This window comes from Lissotriton vulgaris, chromosome 4_1, assembly GCF_964263255.1.
Source record: "Lissotriton vulgaris chromosome 4_1, aLisVul1.2, whole genome shotgun sequence".
NCBI classification, from domain to species: Eukaryota; Metazoa; Chordata; class Amphibia; order Caudata; family Salamandridae; genus Lissotriton; species Lissotriton vulgaris.
The window spans coordinates 1,515,021,318-1,515,048,667 of NC_141691.1; the positions used below are offsets into that span (position 1 = coordinate 1,515,021,318).

The 27,350-nt window shown below is 41.9% G+C and overlaps 1 protein-coding gene across 1 annotated transcript in view; it reads left to right on the forward strand.

The window, feature by feature from the left end:
- LYPLA1 (lysophospholipase 1) overlaps positions 1–27,350 on the forward strand; it is a 375,654-nt gene that overhangs the window by 143,762 nt on the left and 204,542 nt on the right. Inside the window, exon 3 of the mRNA XM_086965753.1 lies at positions 19,127–19,192. Within this exon, the coding sequence (XP_086821879.1) occupies positions 19,127–19,192 (66 nt within the window). The remainder of the gene's footprint in view (positions 1–19,126; positions 19,193–27,350) is intronic.

Consider the following 27,350-nt stretch of genomic DNA (forward strand, 5'->3'; position numbering starts at 1 on the left):
GAGCGGATAAGGAGATTTCAAGTTGAACGACAGCCTCCAACTTCTATTGCTGAGCAAAGATTGTAAGCTTCGCTCCCTCGGCTATGTGTCATGGGCTAGGTGAGGCCCACTCCTTTCCAGAGATGGTCCTGGGTGGTCAACGAAGAGCAAAGTACAGACCTCGGCTGGCCCTCCAGCAATGCCACCTACTGGAAAGGCTCTCACCACCCCTCAATGAATGAATCCTCTGATGTTCCCAATGGGGCACTACCCTACTATGCGGAGTCAGCTGGCTGTGCTGCTCTCCCAATCTCAAATCGGAATGTCACCACCATGCATAAACCAAACCGTAATCAAATGCATCTAACGGCCTGTTGGAGATTGGCGTAGCCTTTCCACAAGCAGCGAAGGAGGAAGAGTTTACAGAAGGGGTTATAATAGACAGTGGCCAGTGATTGGTGGACTTTCGTTTACGTTGTTATTGTTCAACGTTTTCCCCTAGTTTCTTGGGAATGTGTTTTTGTTTGAAAGGTGAATTTGGGAATGGGTGCTCATTATTAAAGGGCAGCTTTAATAATGATGCATAATCCTTGCCTCCGGACTTGACATAGAATCTTCTTTCCCCTGGTGAGTATTTAACAGGTATTGTCTTTATCGTAGAGGGCATGAAACTGCGCACCATTGATGCAAACTTGCTTCTCTTTGATAAGTAGATCCGGTGTTTGCAAGTTATTTTTGGTGGCGATGACGCTCCTTTTGGATGACTAAATAAATGGATTTTTTTTCCAATAAGCCTAGTGCTTAAGACTGTGCCATGCTCACAGGATTGTCGGTGTTCTGATGCCTCCTATACCTAGTTGATGTAAGTAACCCTCCTGCAGCCCTCCACCAGAAAGGACGAAGGTCTCAAAAGCCTTCTTTTGTGAAAGAAAAATGTTCTCCCTGAGCACTCTAAGTAATACAGTCATGGTATCATCATATCAATAATAACATAATTCTGGTTGGCACAGTCCAGGCAATCAATTCATAATCCGGTTTCTTCTATAATTTCAATGCACAAGATCCTCGTGTTCCAAATTTGTATTTATTGTTCCAAATTCACACCCAAAAAACTGCAGCCAACACGTGTTTTGTCGTGCTGTGTAAAGCACAATGACTTTGTCAGGGCTGCAACCCAAAATCTAATACAAAAAACTGAATATCTCATCGTAACATAATTTATCTACAGAGATGTATATAATAGTAAGAATATCCAGTGTTAAGAAAGAATAGAACCACTAACTAAGTCAAGGTATCGCCACATTGTGTAAGAAACGTAATGAAGGAGCCACCACCAATATTATTTGAGCCAAGTCTAATATATAGAAAGTTGAATAGGAATGCATAGTAAAGCATTCACCTGTTCTGTTAATTTCCAACACAAAATCGTCTGCTCCTCCACTTTATATCTCCAAAATCAATCACCTACAATAATAATAACGAGTGTTGTAATATTCCTCAAAATGTCGCCCCAACACACCCACCAATCACATCTGTCTTCCTTCCCTTTCTTAATCATTATAATCCAATGTTGCAATCGACACCAATTCCAGAACCTCATCTCATGTGCCACTATCCAATTCAAAAGGACCAGTAAAATATAAATAGAAAGTCATAAAAAACATGTAAGTGTACCATATAATTGTCGTCCACCGACGACTATTCATATATTTGCAATATCACTTAGTCCGTTATTCAGTTAATGCCAGTAAATCCTAAAATCGCAATTTAAAACCGGACATTATTTATATAGATACCACTAGTTGAGTCTTTACACAGTCTCTTGACACATTTCACCCTTCTACTCACCCCATGGCTTCAAGTATAAAGTGAAATATCCTCATTCCTTCATCAGTCAAAAACAGCGGCCCAAATCTCATAGAGTACGGGTTCTAAGAAATATTAAATTAACCTTGTTTCATTACGTTGTCCGCTATCTTCAGTATAACGAAATCAAAGTTACAAAATCTCAAACACATCACTCCTTACGGGCTTCCAACTCACCCTGTATCCATGTGTTAACACATAACCACGTCCTCTCACATCTAGTCGCCACAGCCAGGGCGACTGACTCTGGAATCTGGAGATCACGGTTCGATCCCCAGCACCGGTGGCAGATTAGCCCAGCACCATGTGACTCTGGGCAATAGCTTGCTTAATCTTCCCGACGGCCCCCAGCGCCTAGAGTCCCTTACGGGTGATTGTGCGCTTTACAAATGTGGATTATTATTATTATCATCATTACGGCAGCCGGCGTTCTACACCAGCGCCATATTGGTATTCCCTTTAAGTAGTTCCGATTTGTGGGCGCCCTCTTGTAGTGTACGTACGATGTTACGAATTATACTCAAAGTTCACCGTTTACATCACCTATTGTTATTCACAGTTTAACATCTCAAATTTTAATCTTATTCTTATCACCCCTTATTTCTGAAGACGTACCCTACCACTAATTGATCCCTATTATATGTACATGTCCCACTAGTCAAGGAAGGCAGAATAAATCAATCTCTCTCTCCCACTATCCTTATGGTATCCTTCTGTTAAAAATTCATCATTTCCATAATTCATAATACTCAAATATATCAGTATATCCTTTGTTCTGTCTCGTACTCCATAAACACTGATAATTCAGAAAAGCAACCAGAATGATGATGTTATTGATATGATACCATGAATGTATTACTTAGAGTGCTCAGGGAGAACATTTTTAATTTTAGTAAAATCTACTTCTGTGGATTGAGGTGGGTTTGTATGGTAACCAAACCCTTCCCCCTTGGTAGCACCGTGAGCACCTTGAGATGTTATACTTTCCCTAATATTTGCTGAGCGCCCTTTAGGTAACTGGTTACCAATTAGAGCTTTAGCCTTCTTTTGTGCTCGCCAAGTGAATATGCCCAACTTGAGATGAATAAATTTAAACGGAAAGACAAAGAACTAAAACCATAAACAAGGGGTAGTCTATCAATTACACACAAATGTTCAGCACAGTAATTTAAGGACCAATTAACTTGTCGTTCGCATGAAGTTGTCACTTCTCTGTTGCTCGAAAGGCGCAGGCTAATAACTCTCGTGCCTATATCTCACTGTCTGTGAACTTCATCGCTCCTGCCGTCCTTACATCTATCTGTTGGACCAGGTGTTCCATATGTGGTTGCTAATATTCCGATGGGAGGTGTAAATCCAGTCGTATTTTGAACAATTACATGTAAAAAGATCTTTCATTCAGACTGGTTGTGTACAAAATAAAAGCCCTATGTGACCCATTCGTCTGTTTCTGTGTTGCCTCATATCTATGGACCTGCCTCAGGAAGAGGAAAAGTGTGGGCATAGTTTCTAGCAGTAACCTGTAACCATATTCTGAAATTTTTTTTTTTTTTTTTTAACTAGAACTGATTTTAAAGGTTTTAACTGGACCACAGCAAAATATATTTAATAACGTTTTAACTACTGTATGTATGAATATTTACTGATCTGGATATTTTATATATGTATTTTTTTGCTTTTATGATCTGTTCACAATGATCGAATAAAGCTGTATGAAATGAGTGTACAAAATAATTTGTGTTGGAAGTATTTGTCAAGGTGATTTCTTGTACGTAAGGAATCACACTAATGTTAGTAAAAGGATTAAGTTATAGTTAAGTTTTTATTCTTTGGTTCGTACATGCTGAACTGAAATCTTGGCAGTTCAGTTTATGCCTGGAGACACATTGCTCTGTAAAGCATTTTGAGTCCTAGTTTGGTAACGTCGATTTTCTTAAAATAAAGGAATGTTCTCATTTTTAGGTCCAGCCCTGAGCCAGCGCCCAAACGCTGCTCTGTGGTTAATCTGGAGTAGTAGAGTACGGTAGAGAAGCCACGCCCACTCCCCGCCCATCTTTTTCAGTGACTTGTGTCTTTGTCCATTAATAAATGCTGCCTTCCATTGGTTTATAGGCCTGTTAGTCTCTCCCTATGACGACCATATTATCATTTGTATCTTTATATGGCTACTGGCTCCTTTACTTCTAGTACTCTTTTCTGCCTGTGCCTTCTCCAACCCCCCCACCCCCTCGCCCGATGTTCGTGCCTTCGCGCCCGCCTGTTTGCAATACAATAGGTCTTGCATAAATGCGAGTACTATTGCATTGCAAATGCTTGTTTTTAAAGTGTTGTGATGTGTTTGCTAATTATATTTTGAGGGGTCAATTTCTAACAACTACTCTAAAGCATGGAGGCCCATTCATGGACAGGCCATGATTAGCAAAGTTAAATCATGCATTGTATGACACCCTTCCCCCTTAACATCCCAGGGTTTACCCTTTTTCTCACCCTTAGCTCCTCAACAGAGTCGTATCTGTTACTCCGAATGAGTTATAAACTACTTTCTATCTTCCTGCCTTATTCTTTGACTCCTGAGACTGGAAGTGGAAAGAACCGTGTCCGCTTTCTCATAGGACAGCGACTTTCAATTCTCACAATAAGCCTAGGATAATGCCCTCAACTGTTATGGAAATTCCAGCTGTCCACTTAAATTTTTTGTATAAAAAAGTCACACCTCAATACAGTGCGGCCCGCAAGCTTTTGGGCATTGAAAAACCTGAATCAAGTAGTCCAGCTGTCCTTAACCAGTGCTCTTGTCCCCCGGGGGTCCATGAAGCCCACTCCGGGGAGCCCGCTACTGCATAGAAAATTAAATATTATTAACAGATTATTAAAGTGTGTGTGTGTATGTGTGTATGTGTGTATGTATGTGTGTGTATATATATATATATATATATATATATATATATATATATATATATATATATATATTCACTTCAAAAAACACCAAGGTATTGATGAAAAACGGGACACCCAGAGCTGCAGTGTTCAAAGTTTTATTCGGCAGATGAAAAAAGTTTCACGACGCGTTTCACCATTACGGCTTGAGCCGTAATGGCGAAACGCGTCGTGAAACTTTTTTCATCTGCCGAATAAAACTTTGAACACTGCAGCTCTGGGTGTCCCGTTTTTCATCAATACCTTGGTGTTTTTTGAAGTGAATTGATTCAGCCAGCTGGATGGCTGCAACGGGACCGCCCGTGCCGGCTCCTCCCTTGACCAGCGGTGGTGGAGAGAATATATATATATATATATATATATATATATATATATATATATATATATATATATATATATATAATCTATCTTCTGAACAATTTCGCCAATCCTCCAGCCTCCAGCAACGGCGGGCTTCGAGCGAGGGAGCGACCCCTCCAATATTCAAGCAAATGCTTTTTTGTAGTACAAAAAGCAAAGCTCAAGCCCAGCTCCTTAAAGCGTGTTAAGCCGCACCTTGGTCCCGTGACCAAGGTGCAGCTGCACCGAAACGCGTCGGGTGTTTTTTAACGCTGTTTGTTTATTCATAACACGCTTTAAGGAGCTGGGCTTGAGCTTTGCTTTTTGTACTACAAAATAGCATTTGCTTGAATATGTATATGTATATATATATATATATATATATATATATATATATATATATATATATATATATATATATATATATATATATATATATATATATATATATATATATATATATTACCTAGTAGGTATATATAGTTAGGATTTTTTCTCTATGGGACTTTTAAAAATTCTATGTCTAATAACTTTGGCGTTTGTGGACGGAATCGGCTGAAATTTTCAGGAAAATGGCACATTTTGTTTCTGAGCAACCCCTGAAAATTTGGGGGGGTTTCGTTAAGGGGGGGCCGAGAAAAAAGGGGGGTCCCAAAACGCGTTTTTCCCATGTTAATTTCCATAGGGCGTTTGGCCTCACTTTTAGCTCGAACGGCTGAATGGATTTGCACGAAACTTGGCAAAATTGTAGGGACTGTTAGCCCGATGTGCCTTTGCTGGGTCTCAATATATGTGCTCCAGTGGATTTTGAGAAATTAACGTTTTAAAAAATTTATATATCTGTGACAGCGTCCCAGATAGCGCTCCAGATCGCGTACTTTTCGCGTCACGGAGCTTTGCGAAGCGATGCTGATTGGCTCTCCGGTGTCTGTCAACATTCTAAACAGTCCGGAGCGGCCGCCATCTTGTCTCTCGGTAGGATCGAGAGACAAGAGGAGGAGAAAAACGAAGGGGGAATTTAATGAAAGGGGGCAAGGTAGACCCCTCTTGACCCCCGAGGAATGATGTTGGGGTTATTAAAGGGTCCCGTGGGGAAAATAAAAAAAATTTGATTTTTCACGGTAGAAGCGCTTCCCGGGCCGCGAACTGGGCCGCAAACTGGTAGCGAAACGGGAATTCGCCATTTTGTGTTTCGTTTTAATTAAATTACAGGGTATAACGGGAGACGTATCCTGACCCCTTATGTTTTCTGAGGGTGGCTGAGGAGGCTCATATATGTTGATACATGTCTTCCAGCGGCTGTGCGTGAGCGTTTTTTTTTTTTTGCTGCGTGACGTCTGTTAACGTTCGATTCGATGGAAATCAGGAACTGTTGACCGCCATTTTGTCACTGCGATAAAATATTTTGTTAAAAATTAATCCTTATTGATAAACATTGTCTGCGCTATCTTGCCTTTTTTCCAATGCCACAATGTTGTCGTGCACAGCAGCCATTTTAGATGCCTTGACCAGACCCACTCTCTGCACGCCGTCGATCCTCAGCACGGCTCCCCACCCTCGCAAGCATCTCCCCCACGCACTAGTCACCCCCGCTCTCTCTCTCATGCATGGGCCAGAAACCTCCTCCCATCTGCGCTGTTCTTCTCTGAGAATCACACCCTGTGCCCGCCCGACACCTCCCTTTCACCCTATTCACTACCGCACTCTCTGACACTCCTCTTCCTCTGTGTCTGATTGTGCAGGCCGGTCTCAGTCTATCACTTAGTCCTGCCGATTTAGTTTATGGCTCCAGCTGTAGAGAATCACCCCTGTTCAAAGGAGTTACAGTAGATCATGGCCCCCACCCGATGAGATCCGTCACACCACACGCGTTCCTACTATCTGATAACCATCCTGTATTGTGCTTGGGGAGGGGATTCTCACTGTGAGGGTGTGTGGGTCCGAGCCTGAAGCGGAAGATTCCAGGGATGCCTTTTTGTACATCAAAGTCTTCACAATTATGTGTCACATTAAAAATATATAGCACTCCAACAAAGTAGAAGGAAAATAACACTTTAATAACTTATAAATATATACATCGCAACAAAAACAGTAAACACCTTAAAACATTTTTTATTAAAACAGAAGCAACAATGGTTTATGACATGGGGAACAGTAGTGATATCCTGGGCGGGTGATGGAACTGGGTTTGTTAATGGAAAAACATCTATAGAGAAAACTATTGGTAAATTATACTTCTCCGGAAATTTAAAACTCACAAATGTTTCATTTGTGTAATCGTTTTATGAACATGTACATTAAAAAAACTAAAAGAAATGCCAAGAACGTCCCATGTGAAAGTGAATTTTATCTGGCAATTTTTTTCTTTTCCTTCTCATGAAAAGAAAGTTAAAGCCAGGTTCGTTACCTGCCTCATCTGCAAAAAAAAAACTCTTGAGAGGGACCGAAAAAAAAATAGCGCTATGGTAATCATACCGTGCATCGGCACATGGAGAGGTGGCACCCTCTTAATTATTCTAAAGCATAACTTCGAGATTTGGGGGATAACTCCCGACCGGCAAAAACATCCACCAATGACTTAGCAATAAGTGAGTCAGAGGCAAGGGAAACGGTCCCAAATCTGCAAAAGAACTTTGGGCAGATGAGATTGGCTTGTGTAGCATGTGGAAAATTAATTTCATGTGGAGAGATCAGTATTACTTCAATAAATACAGTAATCAATGATGCATTGGAACTTAATATCAATTCATTTTCCGAACGTGTAATCAGTACCTGTCCCATGTCAATTCATTGTTCGAACTTCAATAACCATCCCGGATCAATTCATTGTCCGAACATATAATCAGTAAAAAGTGTGACAAGTGCAACAAAATCATATCGATAATTCATTGTGAGCAAGTACCAAAAGTGTCGACAATTCTAACCTTCAATAAATATAGTAATCAATGATGCATTAGAACTTAATATCAATTCATTGTTCGAACGTATAATCAGTCTTATCCCGGATCAATTCATTGTCCGAACATATAATCAGTCTTATCCCATTTCAATTCATGTGCTAAAAACTGCATACATATCTCATGATATCAAGGCTGAGCAATCGGGGGCACAATAGTTTTATTTGTACCGGCGCCATTTTGGGTGAGGTCTGGAAGGTGCAAGTATAGTCAAAATGTCTCCACCAACTCGTGGTTGGACCGGGACCTCTTTCGGCAGTCCAAAAGTTTTCGTTGAAGGATAGTAGAGGGGACTGGCGACATGAACCATCAGTCAAAGAGGGGTGGGAGGCAAAAGTCTCTCCTACCGGGTCATACTGGTGTCCCACCGGAACTGATCAAGTTGGTAGTCTTGCAGGATTATCGTGATTTCAAGACTGAGGCCGGCGCCGGCATGAGCGCGCCGACGTCCCGCAGCTACGTCGTGGTCGTTCCGTGGGTGATCATGGCAGTCATTCCCCATCGGGGGTCGGGGTCCCCCGTGGCTCTTATAGAATCTTCAAAGTTGAGGAGAACGTTTCTGGATGCAGGACTCATTTTCTAGTTGAACTCAGAAGCGCCGTTGCACCGCAACAGTGGACGAGACCCCCGCTGGGTGAGCGGAGCATCATTGCCTCGCAATAGTGGACGAGACCTTTTGTCGGGTGAGTGCAGCGTCGCTGCATCGCAAGAGTGGAGGAACCCTTTTGTTGGGTGAGTGCAGCGTCGCTGCATCGCAAGAGTGGACGAACCCTTTTGTTGGGCGAGTGGAGCGTCGCTGTATCGCAAGAGTGGACGAACCCTTTTGTTGGGTGAGTGGAGCGTTGGGGGTGCAGCTGAGGGGCCCCCACCTGGGGGGGTGGGAGAGGCTCGTTCGCGCCGCCTTTCCCTCCCAGCGCACCCCACGCCGACACCTGGCGTTGATATCCGTGATGTCCGGACCAGGCGATAAGGGGGGGGGGGTCGGAGGCAGAGGCAAGACATCCCCCCCCCCGTGGCCTGCAGGGCGCCGCTTCAGGCCCGAACGGGGAGTTCATATCAAGCCGAGGCCAGACCAGGAGATACGAGGGGGGTCGGAGGCAGAGGCAAGACATCCCCCCCGTGGCCTGCAGGGTGCCAGAAGAGAATGGGAAGACCAGTACATTCCGGGCCGACCATCCCACGACTTTTCCGGCTGATGGCGGCTAGTGGGGCCCCGCCCTGCACGTGTCGAGGCCTCATCTTCCGGATGGGCGTATCCGTGGACCTGTTGCACTTCGGGAGTTTTCGGAATGGGGGTAGGTATCTGCTGATTTGTATTTATTTCATGTTACCGTTATTGGGCGTGGCGGGCGGTGGGACAGACATGCTTGGAGCAGTGGGGGGGTGGCGGAGCCTAGCTACCTTGTGGCTGCCGTAACGTCAAGCTTGGCTTCTTTCACCATTTTCATGTTTCTTATTTCTAGCGAAGTCAAAAAATCATCAGAGGCCTACTGATTTTGTTCGATTTCTTTCCTTTCCTTTTCAAGTGTGTTTCATGCTAAAGTTTCTGTTTAACAGGATACAGGGATTACTTCGTATTTTACATATGTCTTCTTTATTAGGGGTTCTCTCCGGTTGAGTCAGATGATGTACCTCTAATAAATGGTCCGGGTGGAAGTAGTTTCTCAATCAGTGGGGAGTGACAGATTACAACGGGGGACAAAGGTCCGCATTACCCACCCTTCAATACTTGCAAAGACTAGACAGAATATTTCTATTCCACGTTATTTGCAAACAGAGAGTACCTCGAAAGAACTATTCCTTGAACAATAAATTTCCAGCCAATCAATCAATCAGGCATGACGGATTACAACGGGGGACAAAAGTCCGCATTACCTATCCTTCACTATCTGCAAAGGGAGACAGAATATTTCTATTCTTCTCTGTTTGTAGATAGGGAATATCTCAAACAGCAATAATCGATAAAAAAAAATAGTAGGATTATAACACTTTAATAACTTATAAATATATACATCGCAACAAAAACAGTAAACACCTTAAAACATTTTTTATTAAAACAGAAGCAACAATGACAACTAACAGTAGTGATATCCTGGGCGGGTGATGGAACTGGGATTGTTAATGGAAAAATATCTACAGAGAAAACTATTGGTGAATTATACTTCTCCGGAAATTTAAAACTCACAAATGTTTTATTTGTGTAATCGTTTCAGGTCAAACGGATTGTGGGACAATGTTCACAATGGAAGAGTCACCAAAAGGCATTTGGATCGATGTTGCAGCAGGCTGTCATGTATATAGTTATTTAATAAAAACGTTTTACCCTGTTACTTTGCTGGTGTGTTGTATATTTTTATAATATTTGCATAGGGTTTGTCGTTATTTTGGGTGGGGTGGGCGGCGGAGTCGAGCTGTCTTGCAGCCATCATGGTGTGGAGCGAAGTTCATCTTACTAGTTTCGTATTTCTCATGAGGGGTTGTTCTTAATGTTTCTATTTTAGCGAGGTCAAAAACAGATCCCATTAGTGGCCTACTGATTTTGCTCGATTCCTTTTGTTTTTTTAAACGATTTTTCACTATCTGCAAAGACTAAACAGAGTATTGCGACTCTGTGCTTGTTTGTAAATACAGAATGAACCAAAGAGAACCAATTCAAAAACATTAAATGCTTGGATAACAATCAATCAAATGGAGAGAGAAGCAGGCATGACGGATTACAACGGGGGCAAAGGCCTGCGTTAACTACCCTTCACTATCTGCAAATAGAGAGTACTCCTAAGAGAAAAGAGGGGGGGCAGCGTTCAAAGCACATCAGCGTGCATAAACACAAAAATGTTTTTACCGATCATGTACTTGACATTTGACAGCATTTGATATTTGCTATTAAAAAACCATTGAAATTCACTGAAAAAACCATAGGTTATAGACCATATATAGTTAGGAATTAGCATTTACAAAACCTTGAAAATTCACTGAAAAAACCATAGGTTATAGACCATATATAGTTAGGGATTAGCATTTAAAAACCTTATTTTACTCTCATAAAACCATTGAAATTCGCATATATAGTTAGTTGCGCTAACTATATATCGCGCACCCGCAACCCACTGCTGATGATGTCACATATTACATCATTCATGACATGGTCAGTGACATCACTGATGACATCATCCAGTGGCTGTCTGTTTCTGTAAAGTTAAAATATGTCTTACATATTGAAGAATGAGTGGATGTATAAGTGTCTGGATGAAGGATTTAGTAGGTGCATGACTGACTGTATGAGAGAGTGATTAAATGTGTCTCACTGAGTGCATGGGTTAGTGACTAAACTGTCTTAATTTGTGCATCATTATATCTGTTGTTCTATAAACTGCTGCATGTGTTGATCAGTAGCTATATGAGTAACTGTATGGGTATTGATTGGTTGCCCAAGTATTTGTATGGGAGTGTGTGTGTGGGTGGCTGGGAGGTGTATGACTCTGTGCATAGATGTGTGAGCAGTTGATTCACTAGATCTATGGGTTCAAAAGTGCATGTGGAAACAGCTGTATGAGCGGTTGACTGTGTGCATGAGTGTATTGGTGAGTGAATGGATATCTCAGTGCTACATGTCAAAGTAAGTACATATGTAAAACACAGTACATGTGAGAGTTCACATATATAAATAACTGTGCATAAGAGCCAGTGAATGTGTGAGTGGCTGTATGGATCATTGTGAACTTGTATCAGGGATTGTATAAAAGAGTAAATATGTGTTAGTATATGTTCGAATAAGTAAGGTGTGTATAACTGTATAGTTGAGGAAATGGAGGTGTGATTGATTCTTTGCATGACTGACTAGGTGTGTGAGTAACTCCATGGATGAGTGACAGTCTGTGAGTGTCTGTTTACTCTGAGTGTATCTAAGGTTATATTAGAGTCTGAAGAGGTTAATCGTATTATCACATGATTGATGTCATCAGTGATGTTGTCTGTGATGTCACTTGAGTTGTCATCAGTGATGTCATCAGTGATGTCATTTGAGATGTCATCAGTGATGTCACTGACCATGTCATGAATGATGTAATATGTGACATCATCAGCAGTGGATTGCGGGTGCGCGATATATAGTTAGCGCAACTAACTATATATGCGAATTTCAATGGTTTTATGCGAGTAAAATAAGGTTTTTAAATGCTAATCCCTAACTATATATGGTCTATAACCTATGGTTTTTTCAGTGAAATATATATATATATATATATATATATATATATATATATATATATATATATATATATATGCAAAATATAAAACTGACATTTTTTAAATGGTCTGTAAACGTGAAATTGGAGGCTATAAAAAATATTATGGAATTGAATTGTGATGATCAAGTGCATCAAATACAATATAGCATGAAGGATTGGTTGCCTTATTTGAATTTAGAACAGCTACAGCCTTCCAATTAAAATTAGGTATGTATGTATGTATATGTATGTATGTATGTATGTGTATATATATATATATATATATATATATATATAATTATAATAAAATAGTTTGTCATTTGTGTATTTTATTGTTTTGTTTAAATCATTGTAATTGCTTAAGCCAGGGTCCTAAACTGCCTTTAATGACTCCGTTGGGGTCTCTGTATTCCAATAAATATTCAATGGAGGGTCTCTGTATTCCAGTAAGGATTAAGTGGGGGGTCCACAGAAGCCAAAAGGTTAAGTACCACTGATGTAGACTAGACAATACAATGGAAATTATATTTGTTAAACCCAATTAGCAATATATACCATTACATTTTAATAAGCAGTTGCACGAACCTTCTGGAATTTACTCCATAGTAATTGACGGTAAAAAAAGTCGTATGTCGACTACTTCTTACAGTAGGAACAGATTGTAATTGATCCTCTAAAATGTCCATAAGCTAAGAACCGATAACAAACTGTTCACTCCTCAAATATATAGGAATTATTTTGTCCTTTAGCATTTCTGGTGTTAACTGGTACTCCATGCAGTTTTGTAATATTTCGCCTGAATGTGAAAATAATGATGGGAAAAAATAATCTTTGTCACAACTAAGTTGCGTTTGATGCAGTAGTCGTGACCAGAGCCATCTTAATGGCACGTGGTTTTCAACTGCATGTAAAGCAGAGGAGACTGAACTCAGTAGACTGTCATGAATTCTACTTGGGCAGACTCTTCTGTTCTTGAGAGAGCACTGGATCTGGGCCTCTCCCATTAGGATACATCTCGGCAAAAAATTGAGGCAATGGAGACCAGCAAATAAAAGAGCAGAGCTGCAAATGAAATGCTAGTGTGTGTGTCTCCATGCCACTAAAATCAAGCTATCCTGGCAGATTTTTTTTTAAATTTATTTATTGCATTTGTATGGCGCAACAGCTACCCTGAGGGTTTCCCGGCGCCCTGGATCTGTATTACTGGCAAGGAAGCAGGGGACAATTATTGATCAAACAGCCATGATTTCACTCCCTTGCGAAAGCGTAGATAACGGGGTTCTAGCCGTAGTTGAAGGGGGAGTGAATTCCACAGTACAGGTGCCATATAGGCAAAGGAACGGCCGCCCAGTCGAGCTCTTTTTACCCTGGGAACGATGAATTTCGCCTGGTTCATTGAGCGTAAGTTCCTCAAGGGTAGGTATTTCTGTACCATTTTACAAAGGTACTCTGGGGCTGCCCCCGAGCTGATCTTCTACATATAGCACAGTGCCTTGAACTTTTCTCTGCTAGCCACTCTCAGCCAGTGCAGTTTTGTAAGATGTTCTGTCATACTCGTGCGTCCTGGGAGATTAAGAAGTATTCTGGCCGCGGAGTTCTGAACTACTTGAAGTCGGTTCAGCGTGCTATTCGTAACTCCTAGGAATAGGACTTTACCATAGTCTAATCTTGACGTAATTAAGGCCTGTAGGACCGTCCTCTGTGCTCCATCTGGCACTTGCCATAGTTTTTTTCTCAACCATTTGAGGATCAGAAAGCATGTGGAGGCAGTTTTGGCTGTGTGCGTACGCATAGACAGCTTATCGTCAATTATTACCCCTAAATTGCGTGCAGATTGTACCGCAGTCTTGGTAGCTCCCATTTCAACAGGCCAGTGAGTCGGGTCCCAGAGATTCTTTTGGTTGCCAAAAATGAGAAACTCTGTTTTATCCCCATTCAGCTTTAATTTTTTAGAATGGAGCCAATTGTCCATTCTAAGTAGTCCATATCAAAGGGGCTGAGGGCTGAAAACCCGAAACTGGTCCTAGGATGCTTGTTTTCCAGTCCAGGGAGGACCTGGCTTGGCAGTTCGGGCTGGACTGTTCCCATGGGGCACAGGGTCAAGACTGATTTGCATAAGGCTGGTTCAAACTGGAATGGCATGGTGAGCAAAAAAACCATGGATTTAGGCCCAAATCTCAGTACTGGGATGCATGTATGACATTGTTCTGCATTCTGTCCATCAACTGTTGTTTATGCAGTGTATCCTAGAGCACGTCAGTAGCACAACTGCATTGCCGCACTCTGTCTTTGCAGTAGTGATCTAGAAGATGTTATGTATGTGGAATGGCTTAACAAATTGATCACTTTTTAAGTGGCTGTGTTGGGGCGGTCATTTAAAACAAATTCATGTTTTGCCCATGTATTCAACATATTTTCCAAGTACTGATCGCATTTAAGACCAGACTGACTTATCTTTGTGTATTTTAATGGCCCAAGCCTGTCTGTGAGAGTCACAGAAGTTTCCTGGTGAGAGTCACGGAAGTTTCCAATGTTCCCTTAAATTAACTAGGCCATCAGTTGTAGTCCCCCTTTTTTGAGGAAAGGGTTCTCTTTGTTTGTCTTGCATGCAGATAATCCACCATGGATAGGACCATCCAGGCAAACGTATTTAGCCAATTTCACCACTTCACTATTCTCCTACATCCTATACCTGAGATCCTGACAGGGAGAGGGATAGGAAAAAGTGCTTGCTTTGATTAGTCCACTAGGTCCACAGCACTGGCGTGCATAAATCCTCCGAGACCCCCCTAACCCCTACTCCTACCCGATCTCCTGAATATGCATCAGTTCCTTCCTTATGGCTGTCATGAGTTACAAGACGCGTTCTCCGAATCCACAGTAACCTCCAAGAAATCCATTGTTGTTTTGGTAAACGGATGGCTTTTTTCCAGTTGACTTTTAATTTAAAACCCCAAGTCCTGTAAGAGGCTTTCTGCCATCTGGATGTGGTATAACAACATTCCTAAACCCAATAAAAATGTATTCTAATCAAATGATAATTTGAAGCCCCTGTGGTCTGAAATGTTCTGTGGTCGACCTTAAATACTTTGTAAAGCACCAAGCTGCTGACAACAGGCCCATGGGAGGCACTTGAAAATCCATCTTTCTTCCTGGCAGGTAGACTGTAGAAACCATCTGTGGGTATATCATGAACATCTTGAAAATTAATTCTGATATCAAGCTTACTTGCACGAAATCGTCCTGTATATGTTGAAATACCGGTGTACCAAATCAGCATTAATTCCCATAAGTTTATAAAAAGCCAAAGGGCCTTCTTCTTTATGACCAAAAACAATTCAAACCCAGAAACACACTGGTGTGAAGAAAGGATCTTTCAGTGACCTTTTTGACTTCAGCTCTTCAATTGCCTGATTCAGTATCATCTACTCGACCAGTAAGAAAGTTGAGGGTTTTGGTTGCATTTGCTGTCATGGGCTGCTGTACAGGCACTTACAGTTTCACTCTGAAATCCTCTGCTATCTGCACGACTCATCAGCCATGACATGATCTCTTTCAATTTGTGAAGAAGAAAGGTAAACTGCCTCTCTCCCTCCCTCCTTCCTTCCATCAATTTCAATTAATGAATGGAAAGTAGTCACCTGAACAGTATCTATTATGGCAGTCAGTACCAGTTGCGCGCCTTCCTTTGCCTGATAAATCAGACTAGATACCCAAGAAACCACCCATCTGTGTCTGTCAGGGGACTTTGGATTTGTCCCTTTGTTCATCATCTTCTTTGAGCATTTGGTTGCGCACCATTTGCTTTAGCCCACCTATGATATAGTTCAGTTGCTCATAACTTATAGAGACATTGTTAATGCAGGACCCGTGTCAGATACAGTTGGAGGGGGGTTGAATAGCGTAACCCCTTGACAATACAGGAGGAAAGTGTTTTACAGTGTGAACGACGATCGATACAAGAAAATACATTTTATAGTCCGTAATCTTTGAAACATGCAGTAGGAAAAGACTTTCTTTGGGAACTGTATGAACATTTCTATAGGACTGGATTTAAGACTGAGAATGGATGACAAACACCATAGTAAGAGGCTTTACATAGTTGAACTCTTAATCAGTCTTAAACACATCTCTAGTTCAGGAGGGGCTAGCAAGATCTTGTTTTCATTGTATACATTTGCTTTTTATATTGAGTTGTGTCGAAATGAAAGTACTTTCCCTTTTCATATGTAAATGGACGGACTGGACATTGGTTTGGTTTTATTGTGTGTTGTTGAGTTTTGAATGTCTACCCTTCACCACCCCACCGAGTCTGCCTTGGCCTGCTGTGCCTCAGCAACCTGAAGTTGTGCTTAACTGGTGTACTTTGTGCTTAGTTCCTTTCCAATAGTAGGTTGGCCCAGGATCAGAAGAGGTAAAACTCTCCAGTCACCCTCAGACACACTCAAATCATTTGGATGTGCATTGCCCGACCTTTTACTGTACTGTCAGCAGTGTGCCAATTCCTCTACTATGTCATCACAGGCTCTAACAGCTGCTGTGCCTTTTGCCACTGAAAGAAACAGCTATGACGTCCAATAGATGCAGGACCGGTATAATGAAGCATGATGTGCTGTGGCGTTCCTGCTTTTAAAATGGCTGCCTTGTCCAAACATAAAGACAGTTGCAAATGGAGCGAGCTGGTGGCTGATGCATGTTGCAGTAAACAAACTGTTTTGGTGTGCTCCCGCTTCTCTCAACTGGTAATTTCTTTATGCATTGTTTAGGCTGCTTCTGGACTCTCCTGAGAGCTAAGTCATAAAAAAAATCCCATTGGGAATAAAATGAATCAGTTGTTACACAAACACACTCAGAATCGCTTTCAACCAAGATAGACTCACTTCAGAAACCACACACTATGAGCCAAAGAGTCAAATCAGTGCAAAAACAAAATGTAAAATTATTACTATCAGTTTATTACAATTGTAAGTACATGCACAGTTACTTCACAAATTTAAAACACTGGTACACAATACCAATATATTTTGAAGATTAAATAGTTTTTTACATAAAACAGACAAATAAAAACTAAAAGTGGGACAAAAACCAGCAAGAAACCATACTTTCAAATCAAGCATTATTGCACCTAAGTCAGTAGGCCTGACTGGTAACTGAAAACGCCTCTTGATTGGAGAGTTTGTAGGTAGAATTGTGGATGGCTGAATACAAGAATGAAACTATGGGTCGGGGAAAAGAAGCACATATTTATGGATGAGCTGGTGAGTTCAAGAATGATAACCGATTAAGAGCATTGGCTGAATGCTTCCATCCATGCGGTCAATTGTCCTTCTGTCACTTTCATTTATAAGCCAGAACAATGCGCTTTACTTTTACTACTAATAGTAAGGTTTTTTAAAAGCAAAACAGTTACATAGGATAAAGTAATATGCCAATTTCAGCTTCCTTGCCTTGTGTAAAGTTAAAGCAGATTTTAGTAAACCTTGAATGGTCAGCCTTGAGATTACAGAAATACAACTCAAAGAACAAAATAGAGAAACAACATCCCTCCTTCAACCTCACATGGATATATAAGAACATTAAAATGAATGGAAAAAACTGTGAACTTGCATCATTGGAGTAAGGAAGGAGATTGATTTACTATATGGTGATACACCTTCTGTTTAATTCATTGACACTATGGGATATCCGAGGTAGACTTTAATACTCCTTTAGGTGTTAAGTATCCATTGCAAAAATGAAACAAATGCCTCTTGGCGTAAAATATTTTTGCAATAAAACAACAAGAGGCATCTCTCCTCAAATATCCACAGACGTAAAAGCTAAAATTAGGCTGGGGACTAAAAGATAATAACCAATCCAGAGAACCTTTTTGATGACTGACTGTTCTGACAAATTCAGATCCGCTTTGAAAAACAAGTTAGGAGTTTTGTTTACCCAAACAAGAGTCCATTTAGTACATTGTCCACTTTGGACCTCCCACAACCGCGTCAAAGTGGGCTTAAAGATTAATAGCAGTGCTCACACTCTGATGGATTTGACGGTTCATTATTACACTTTTGATTGCCTCAAGATTCTCCTACTTGAAATGGCTTTTAAAAATTAACTTACCCAAATCTTCAATAGAGAGAGTAAAATTAAGCCTACTTTGCTTAACCTAGAAATCTGCTTGCTATTAGATCTCTTGGTTAATGTTGCCTAGAAGACAGTGCTGACAAACTGAAGAACCCAAGTTAGCTGAAGGTACATATGTGGTGCCCACAGTGGCTCACAAGATAATGCGCTACTTGCATGGAGTTTAATTAATGTGTTTTTATATACTTTGTACCTTGCACTTAAACTTTAAAAAATCTTATAAGACATCTTTGCTTATTGGATGCAATGTTTTGCTTGTTGGGATTCACAATACATATTCTCCCTTTTCAAAATAAAAGGGTGTGCAGTATCTGCAAACGTATGGACTTTCAGCTTTGTGCCATCTCCACAGTAACGTATTTTAAATTCCTTAGTTTGAACTATGTAAAGTATTTTCCGTTGTAGCACAATTTAGCATTGAATGCAATATGGAATAAAAGTTTCTACTTCATCAAAGTATATATCCCACTGTGCAGTCTGCTGAAAACATTGTACTTTACCCTGAAATATACATATTGAAATAAGTGAGAACACTTTGTGTCCTTGTTTGTTTCTGGCATTGCGCTTGTTTCTAGTTCTAGATCATTCTTATTCAATGTATTATGCAGAAATAGCATTGTGCAGATATGTACATTTACATAAATATGCCTTTAATGTTCCTTTAACCTACAATTTATATTTTTTCAACAGGCATGGATGGGCCGAAGCAATGGCAGGCATCAAAAGTTCTCACATAAAATACATATGTCCACATGCGTAAGTTTGTCTATTTTTAGTTTTGTCTACATTTTCTAATTTTAAAGTGTTAGAGGGATTGATATTCTATGAAAGCATCTCAGTATTATTTTTTCAGACTTTGAAGCACTTAACCAACAACATCTACCTGGCATTCAGCTCCTCCATAACACCAGCCTTTCCCACATATCTCCAGTCCCTGGATCCATCATTGTTGGAAAACTAATTTCTCCACTAGAACACCCTGTCCTATAAGCCCCCAACCCCACTTGTAAACGGTGGCTCTTCAACTGTAGGTTTGCAGCTTTCAACTGCTCTAATATCCCTGCTACCGGCATGGAGTGCAATCTTTATATTTTCTTCCTAACGGAAATCTAGCCTAATCCTTATAGACATTCTCGTCTCCCCCAGAACGGTCCCATCATCAGAAAGCATCATATGGTAAAAATGGGAGAGTTGTTGCTGGAATGTTCTTGTTCCTCTATAACATATGTCCTTCTTTAAACTGCTTAATGTTGATCTTTCCACAGTCAACACTAGCAAGCTGAACTTGTTGCTAGCTACTACTCTCAGTGGAACCCAACTTTCATAAATGAGCCCATAAAACTCGTCGCCTATAGCTATCTTCCCTTCCTTTTGACATCATCTTTTGAGGGGATTTCAGACCCAGGGAAACACATCCTGGGGGATTTCAATATCTGGTGAAACAAAAACTTTGAAATGTTATTTTTCTTCCCAGTCAATGACCTACTTCCAATCTGTAGTACCCCCACCGGGCAAAGGCTCCACCTTTTGACCTCAGCATTTCCTTAAAAGAAAAATTGCATCCAAATGTTGGACCCAATCATCTTGGACTGATTTGCCTATTTTCATATCCCATTCTCCACATTTCCCTCTACCTTTGCTGCTTGAACTCAAACATTTGGCCCATACTGTTGACAAACAATCTTGGTAATATGAAGAATTTGTATTTTGTGCAGTGCTTTCGGCACTTTCTTTATTTACAGTGAACTGCAAGTCAAAAGAACTACCAGCTTTTGAGGCATGACAAAATAAGCTTAATAGGGTTTAGTCATTGCAGTATTGCTATATTTATTTGACATAACCTATGTTTTAAAACGAGTTTTTTGGGGGGGGGGGGGGGGGGGAATGTGTTTATTTGCATTTTCTTACTTGCAGTACAGACAGGTCAGATGTTTAAAGCATATTATTTCTTCCATCATTACAGCCAGAGCAGATTTCAGCGATATTGAAACATAAGTAACCAATAATACAAAAATAATTCTTATCAACCAGAACCCTTCTCCCTCCCATTCCCCCCACAGATCACCCCTTACTACCAATTCACTGCAAGTCTGTGAGTGTGAGACCATAGTATGCAAACCATGGCTTCCATTTTTTCCAGAACTTTTTTGGGGTCCCCCTTGCTTTATAAGTAGTTTTCTCCCCCAGCATGTACTTGTCTATTCCCCATCGCCATTCGGCCAGTGTTGGATTAGATGCAACTCCCCACGCCCTTGCCAAGTCTCTTTTGGCTGCTACCAAGCCCAATTGTAGCCACGTTAATTTTGTTCTAGGGAGGTCAATCTTCGTAGGTATGCCCAACAAAATGAACATGGGGTTCGGGGGTATTGACTCCTGTAGAATGAGCTCTAGCTCCTTCAGCAGCATTCTCCAGTCTATCTGTATCTGCGGACACCCCTAGATTGTGTGGAGAAATGTCCCTTCCGTGATTTTACATTTCAAGCAGTTGGGTGACTCTCCTCCACCTATCCAATGCAATTGGGCTCTATCATAGTATATTCTGTGTAGATACTTAAATTGGATCAGTCGAAGTCGTGACCTAATAGCTACATCCTTGGGATGCATCAGCGCCATTTCCCAAACTCGGTTCTCTATCTTCCCCAGATCCGCCTCCCATCTCAACCTGAGCTTCCGTAAGGGGTCTGGTATATTGTTTATAATTGTCCTGTACGTCCAGGATACCGCCTTTTCCTCAATTTCATCCATCAGTAACCGTCCTTCCAATGGGGCATACTCGGGGAGACCCTCCATGTCGACCTGTTGTGCCCGCCATGCATGCTTCGACTGCAGATATTTAAAGTGTTGCGTTTGATTCATGTCATATTCTTTCTGGAGGTATGAAAATGTCACTAGCTCTTTACGATACTCTATATCTTTAAGTTGAGAAATGCCCACCAAATCCCACTTCCAAAACCTGTCGGCTTAGGAAATTCCTTAAATCATGTTCCCACCCTCAGCGGGGTTTCCCTAGTCACCCAGCCATCCCATTTCATGCGTCTCCCTGCTTTCTTCCACGCCGCTATCACAATTTGCGTGGCTGGCAGCAGCTTTGCAGTTCCCTTTCCCCCATAAAGGTAGTGCGTGTAAGGTCTATTGACAAACTGTGTGTGTTCAAGCGCATATGTTGGGTGGTCCCTCTCCGTATGCCCACTCATTCACTACAATCAGATAGGCCGCCTAATAATAGGCCCGAAGGTCTGGCAATGAGATGCCACCAAATAGGCCCGAAGGTCTGGCAATGAGATGCCACCACTGTACTGGTTGCACTGTAACTTCGCCAGTGCTATCCTAGGGGGCTTCCCACCCCAGAGAAACGTTCTCAAAATATCATCGATCCTGGTGAACACCTCTTCTGGTATCAGGTGATAGGTGTTTTGCAAGACATTTAAAAATTTCGGGCGTGTTATAGTTTTGTAGAGCGCCGCTCTTCCGAGTAGCATCAGTGGCAGGGATGCCCATCTCTCTGCATCTGAGCGAAATTCCCAAGCACCTTATAAAGGTTACGCTCCAGTGCCAGTGTCTTAACTAGTGTAACCTATATACCTAAATATTTTATTCCACTGGTCGCGACTGTAACTGGCTTGGGTAGGCAGTATGCTCGGCATTTCGCCCAGCTGGTTAAATATGGCTTTTCTAGATCGATTTTGTACCCCGCGTGTGCGCCATATACCTCGCAGCTTGCTATAATATTAGGGAGCGTCGTTTCAGGGATTGTAACATACAATAGTATGTCATCGGCATACAGGGAAATACGTTCGTCGGGGTCGTCATTGTCACCTACCTGAAAACCAGTTATGTTCGGGTGTACTCGGATGACACAGGCAAGGGGCTCTAAAACCATTGCGTAAAGCAGAGGGGAGGCGGGCATCCCTGTCGAGGGCCCCTTCCTATTGAGAATTTTCGAGATGTCACCCGGTTGACCCTAACCTTTGCCAACGGTCCCTCGTACAAAGTAGATATCCACCTCCTGAAAGCGGGGCCAAATCCAAGTCTTTCCAAGACAGCCATGAGAAACGGCCAGTGAACTGTCGAATGCTTTTTCAGCATCCAAGGACAATGAGATGTGGGTCAGTTCTATGCTGTACTATCTCCAGCCAGTTTCAAACCCTTCGGAGGTTAAGTCTCATCGTCCCCTTAGGCATGAAGCCTTACTGGTCCCGGTGAACAAGCTCGGCAATGACCTTGGTAAGCCTATTGGCCAGAATTCTGGCCAATATTTTGGTCTCTGTTTGAGGGAAATGGGTCGATATGAACCACAACTCTGTAACGGTCGACCTTCCTTGGGTATCACCACAATGGTGGCTGTCCGCAGATCCTCAGGGAGATTGCCCAACTCCTGCGCTTCTAGGTACATCTGAAGGAGATGTGGGCTAAAGAGTGCCCCGTTTCCTTTGAAAAATTCCGGGGGGAGCCCATTTTGACCAGAGACCTTCCCTGTTTTATCTTGCCTATGGCTTCTATGATTTCCTACTTCATAAGTTTTTCCTCTAGTGTCAGTGATTCACTAGTACCTAACCTAGGGAGCTTTATGGATTGCAGATATGCCTGGATCTGCTCTGTGCCTGCCAATGAACGTTTTGCATAAAAGCCTCGTAATACCCTGCAAAGGCATGTGCTATTGCAGCGGGGCTTATGTGGGTCTGACTATCTTCCGTCTGTATTTGGGCTACCTATCTGCTTTCCAACTCTTTTTTGCTAAGCCATGCAAGCAATCTACCGGTTTTGTCGCCTGCATCGTACAGTGGCCTATGCATAGCCCGTGTTGCGTGTTGCACATCCTTTTTGGCTTGCGCAAGGTATTCTTGTTGAAGGAGTTTTAGTCTTCTTAACAGAGAGGGGTCATCGCTCACTACAATCAGATAGGCCGCCTAATAATAGGCCCGAAGGTCTGGCAATGAGATGCCACCAAATAGGCCCGAAGGTCTGGCAATGAGATGCCACCACTGTACTGGTTGCACTGTAACTTCGCCAGTGCTATGGTTTGCGATTCGGTCTGCAGGAGCTGTGCTTCAATCCTTGCTACCTCCTCACTCTCTTCACTCTTTTTATGTGCTATAATATTCTGGGCTCTGTCCCCAAGGACGGGTTTATAGGCCTCCCATAATGTGATGGCGGAATCCAGGGACCCTACATTTTCACGGAAATATAATTCCTTATCCACTCTAAAACGTTTTTTTTTTATTAAAGTTAAAAATAGTGATGATTTTTGTGAACAAGTTAATTCAGATTTCATTATTTCTTTATACTGTGGCGGGGTCAGAGTCAAGGTGGGTAAATAGGTCCTGCATATCAAGACTCTTCTATACGAACAATAGGCTTAAATTAGGCATGGATGTTTCCTGGGCCCTTTTTAGGTCGAGCCTAGCGGCAGTGCACATGCGCGGATCGTTCTGCGAAGCATGCATTAGCATGCTGTGGAAGCCTCGCCTTCTCTCCGCCCATATTTTTGATTGGCTGGTGTCATGGTCCTTGGTAAATGCTGGATTGAGGTTTGTTAGTCCCTCCTTGTTACCGCCCTGTCGCCATTTGTTACCTCCCATGAGGACTGGATCTTTTACTTGTGGCGTTACACTGTCTCCTTCATAAGTCGGTTAGCACTAATTTGTTTTTATTTGCAGCACAGTCCGCTTTCACTTTAGAGGCGGCGCTTGTTTATTGAATTAATTTGCCATGCGGGCCAAAAGGCAGAATTTCTACTCACTAATCTAACAAGCATTTGCAATGCAATAGGTCTTGCATTTACTTGAGTTTGAGCTATTGACATTGCAAATAACAATGCCTTTTATTTTTGTTTTCGTTTTTAAAACATAAATAAAAGGCATTGTCATTTACAATGCCAATAGCTTAAACTTGCGTAAATGCGAGACCTATTGCATTGCAAATGCTTGTTTGGGTAGTATTTACTTTGTTGGTGTTGGCTCTGCTCTTAAAAAGTCCAGGTAATATACTAGCATTTTATTAAAACATTGTAATATGCTGCTGTTCTGGTTATTCTAGATGAAACCAGAATTGACTACTTTAAATGAACTTCATGCACATGCTTGAGTGAACAACCTGGTCACCAATTAGTCTAAAACAGATTATAGTCTTTAGTAGGCACAAAAATAAGGCCAAAAAGATATGGTAGCTGATAACCTTTATTTGAGCATTGCCTCCCCCGGCAATTATCACGGAGCTTGACTGGCAAATAGTAATTCTTTATTGGTAGATTAATTGAAATCTTTTCAGTATACATGGTTATGCAATCACTAAAAGAGAAAAGCATAAATAGAACGTTGAAGACTGGAGCCAGACGAGCACACATATGACACTATACCATGTGGGGAGACATCAGTACGCATCTATGGGCAAACAGTGCTTAGAAAATGAAAAACAAACTAATTGCTTCCTCAATTGTGGACTGAAACCAAGGATGTAAAAATGCATGGCGCTTTGTACGATAGTGTGATGGCCCTAATCAGACCAGGCGTTGGATTGCATATGAGGACAAACAATGGTAATAAAACTTGAAACCGCATTCGTTTCTCAATAGAGGGCTTAAACCTGGAGGTCTAAGGGCCCGTCCAGGAGAATAAAGAGCTTGGTGCTTTGTGCGTTTGTGAAGTGGCGCCCACCAGGCCAGGAATTTTGCAGTGCCGTCTCACTTGGGTTGAGACGGCAGGTTAGGTTTCTTAGAAGTGAGGTTGAGGAACCTCACAGCCTTGCATTATAGTTGCGCCGGGTCACCTTATAGGAAGGCTATTACAGCTGAACGGCATGACCTGACTTGCAAAGATCTTAGAGATGGGTGTAAACTTTTTTGCCCATGATTTAGCGTGGCCGGACACACAGAAGCAGCATTTTGTTGGTGTATCTGTTAAGACGACACTGAGTGATGGGCCAAGACTGCTTCCAGGATAGGACTAGGTCCTTAAATGAAAAAACACTGTGGCGGATTAGCATCAGATCATGTTTCCTGGCCTTGGAGACATGAGAAGACAGGTAGGACTTGGGACCCAGGTCTGCATACAATGACATAACTGCCCATTTGTGCCTTTTGCTTGCTAATTTAGCATTGTCTGTAAATGTGTGAGAAAGGCTTGGCTGCTTTGTTGAAGCATGGGAATGTGCCAAGCTTCTTCTAATTGCAGCACTGTGATTGATTGCCATATTACAGAGAACAGAGACTTCTTTTTGTTGGCCTTCTTTTTAATTTACAGCCAGCACTGATGTGAGAGCAAGTTCACTTCAGCTCATCTCAGCCTTCAGCAAAATGTGACTTAGGCATTGTTCCTTACTGGTCCCTGGTTGTGCGGGCCAAACGCAAGCCTGATTTGGGCTTGCGCGACGTGTTTGTTATTTGTGAAACGTTTTTTGAGGCGGCTCAACAGAGTATTTAAGGTTGCTACATTTTTTTCCTTTAAGCAGTTATGAACCATAGGATATCGAAGGCATGAATTTGGCACCCACGACCAGAAGGAGATGGTGTGTAGAGGTGTTTTGTTATAGGGTTTTAAATGCAAACAGCAAGCTGTTTGCTACGGCTAGTATTGATTGAAGGTGCATTTTGAAAGTTGCATGTAAGTCTAAATGGACTCCAAGGCCCTTGTAGGATTTTACCAGTTCTAGGGCTTTGCCGTTAGCCTGCCAGGTGAATTTGGGCTCTCTGTTGTTATATGGGCTCGGGAAATAAAGTACCTTGGTTTTTCTGATGATGAGGCCCAACTGCAGGTTGGTGAAGTATCCCAATAACTAGTCTATCAACCGCTGTAGGCCAATTGGTGTTTTGCTGGGCAAGACGACATCGTCTGCATATTGCAGGCTTCTGGTTTGTTCCTGACTCAGCCAACAAGGGTCGCTCGACACTTGAGCCAGGTGACGGTCAAGATGGGGGGGGGGGGTTGGGTTGGGTATGTGTGGGGTGGTGGGCGGGTATGGGGTGGTGGACAACCTATCCTTTATAAATAGCGTGTTTGGAAAGTGGTAACGCCATGGTCCCCCCTAGGACCTGATCCTTTTGCACATTTGGCAACCTGTTTATGGTCAATCGAAAGATGGTAAGTGCAATGAGAGGGGCCACACAGACCAATGGGACAGGGCTCGGTGAAAGACTGTCAAGTCGTAAATAATTCCCTTTGAATCGAAAGATGGACCTTATCTGTGGAGTGAGTGCTTTGATGGAACTCCTGGCATACCATTTCTTGCATTGTCCGGTTAACCTGATTGTAGACTGCGACTATATGTATTGTCCAGGCCACTTCAATAATGCTGGCGTTACTGTACCAATGGTAGCTATTGCCAATTTGTTGACTTCGGGCCAAAAAGGTTTGGAGTTTTTTTGCTTGCTTACTTGAAGCAGTTCAGTCCAGAAGCCCATCGTGAAATTTAATTTGGCTGGCTTAGTGACTTTTCTGTAGGCTTGTTTCATTTTGACTGACAAATAGAGGTTTTGCAAGTTATCTACTTTAAAGAATAGAGATGGCACATATAGGTTTTGCAAGTTATCTACTTTAACGAATAGAGATGGCACAATGTCCTTCGCCTTGTGTAGAATGAATGCAAAGTTACATGGCTCTTCTGCGGAAGCCGTATTCAAACTCACTAGTGTCAAACTTTTACCAAACCTGACTTAAGGCCTACAGGACTTGCCAGATTATTTAAACATCAGGGCAAATGAACTTAGCTTGCTTTCCTAACGGATCACATAGAGTGGCTACATTCTGAGCCGGCACTGGAGTCTTAAAACAATGGGAAGACCCATGTCTTGATCATTTAGCCACTACTGGGAACACAGTTTCCTAGCTTTTTGCTTGTTTAAATTTCCATGGCAATTTTCCCTTGGAGAAGCCTTTCATTTGGACTGGAGCTCCGGAACCCTGTGCGCCTTCCTGCTTAT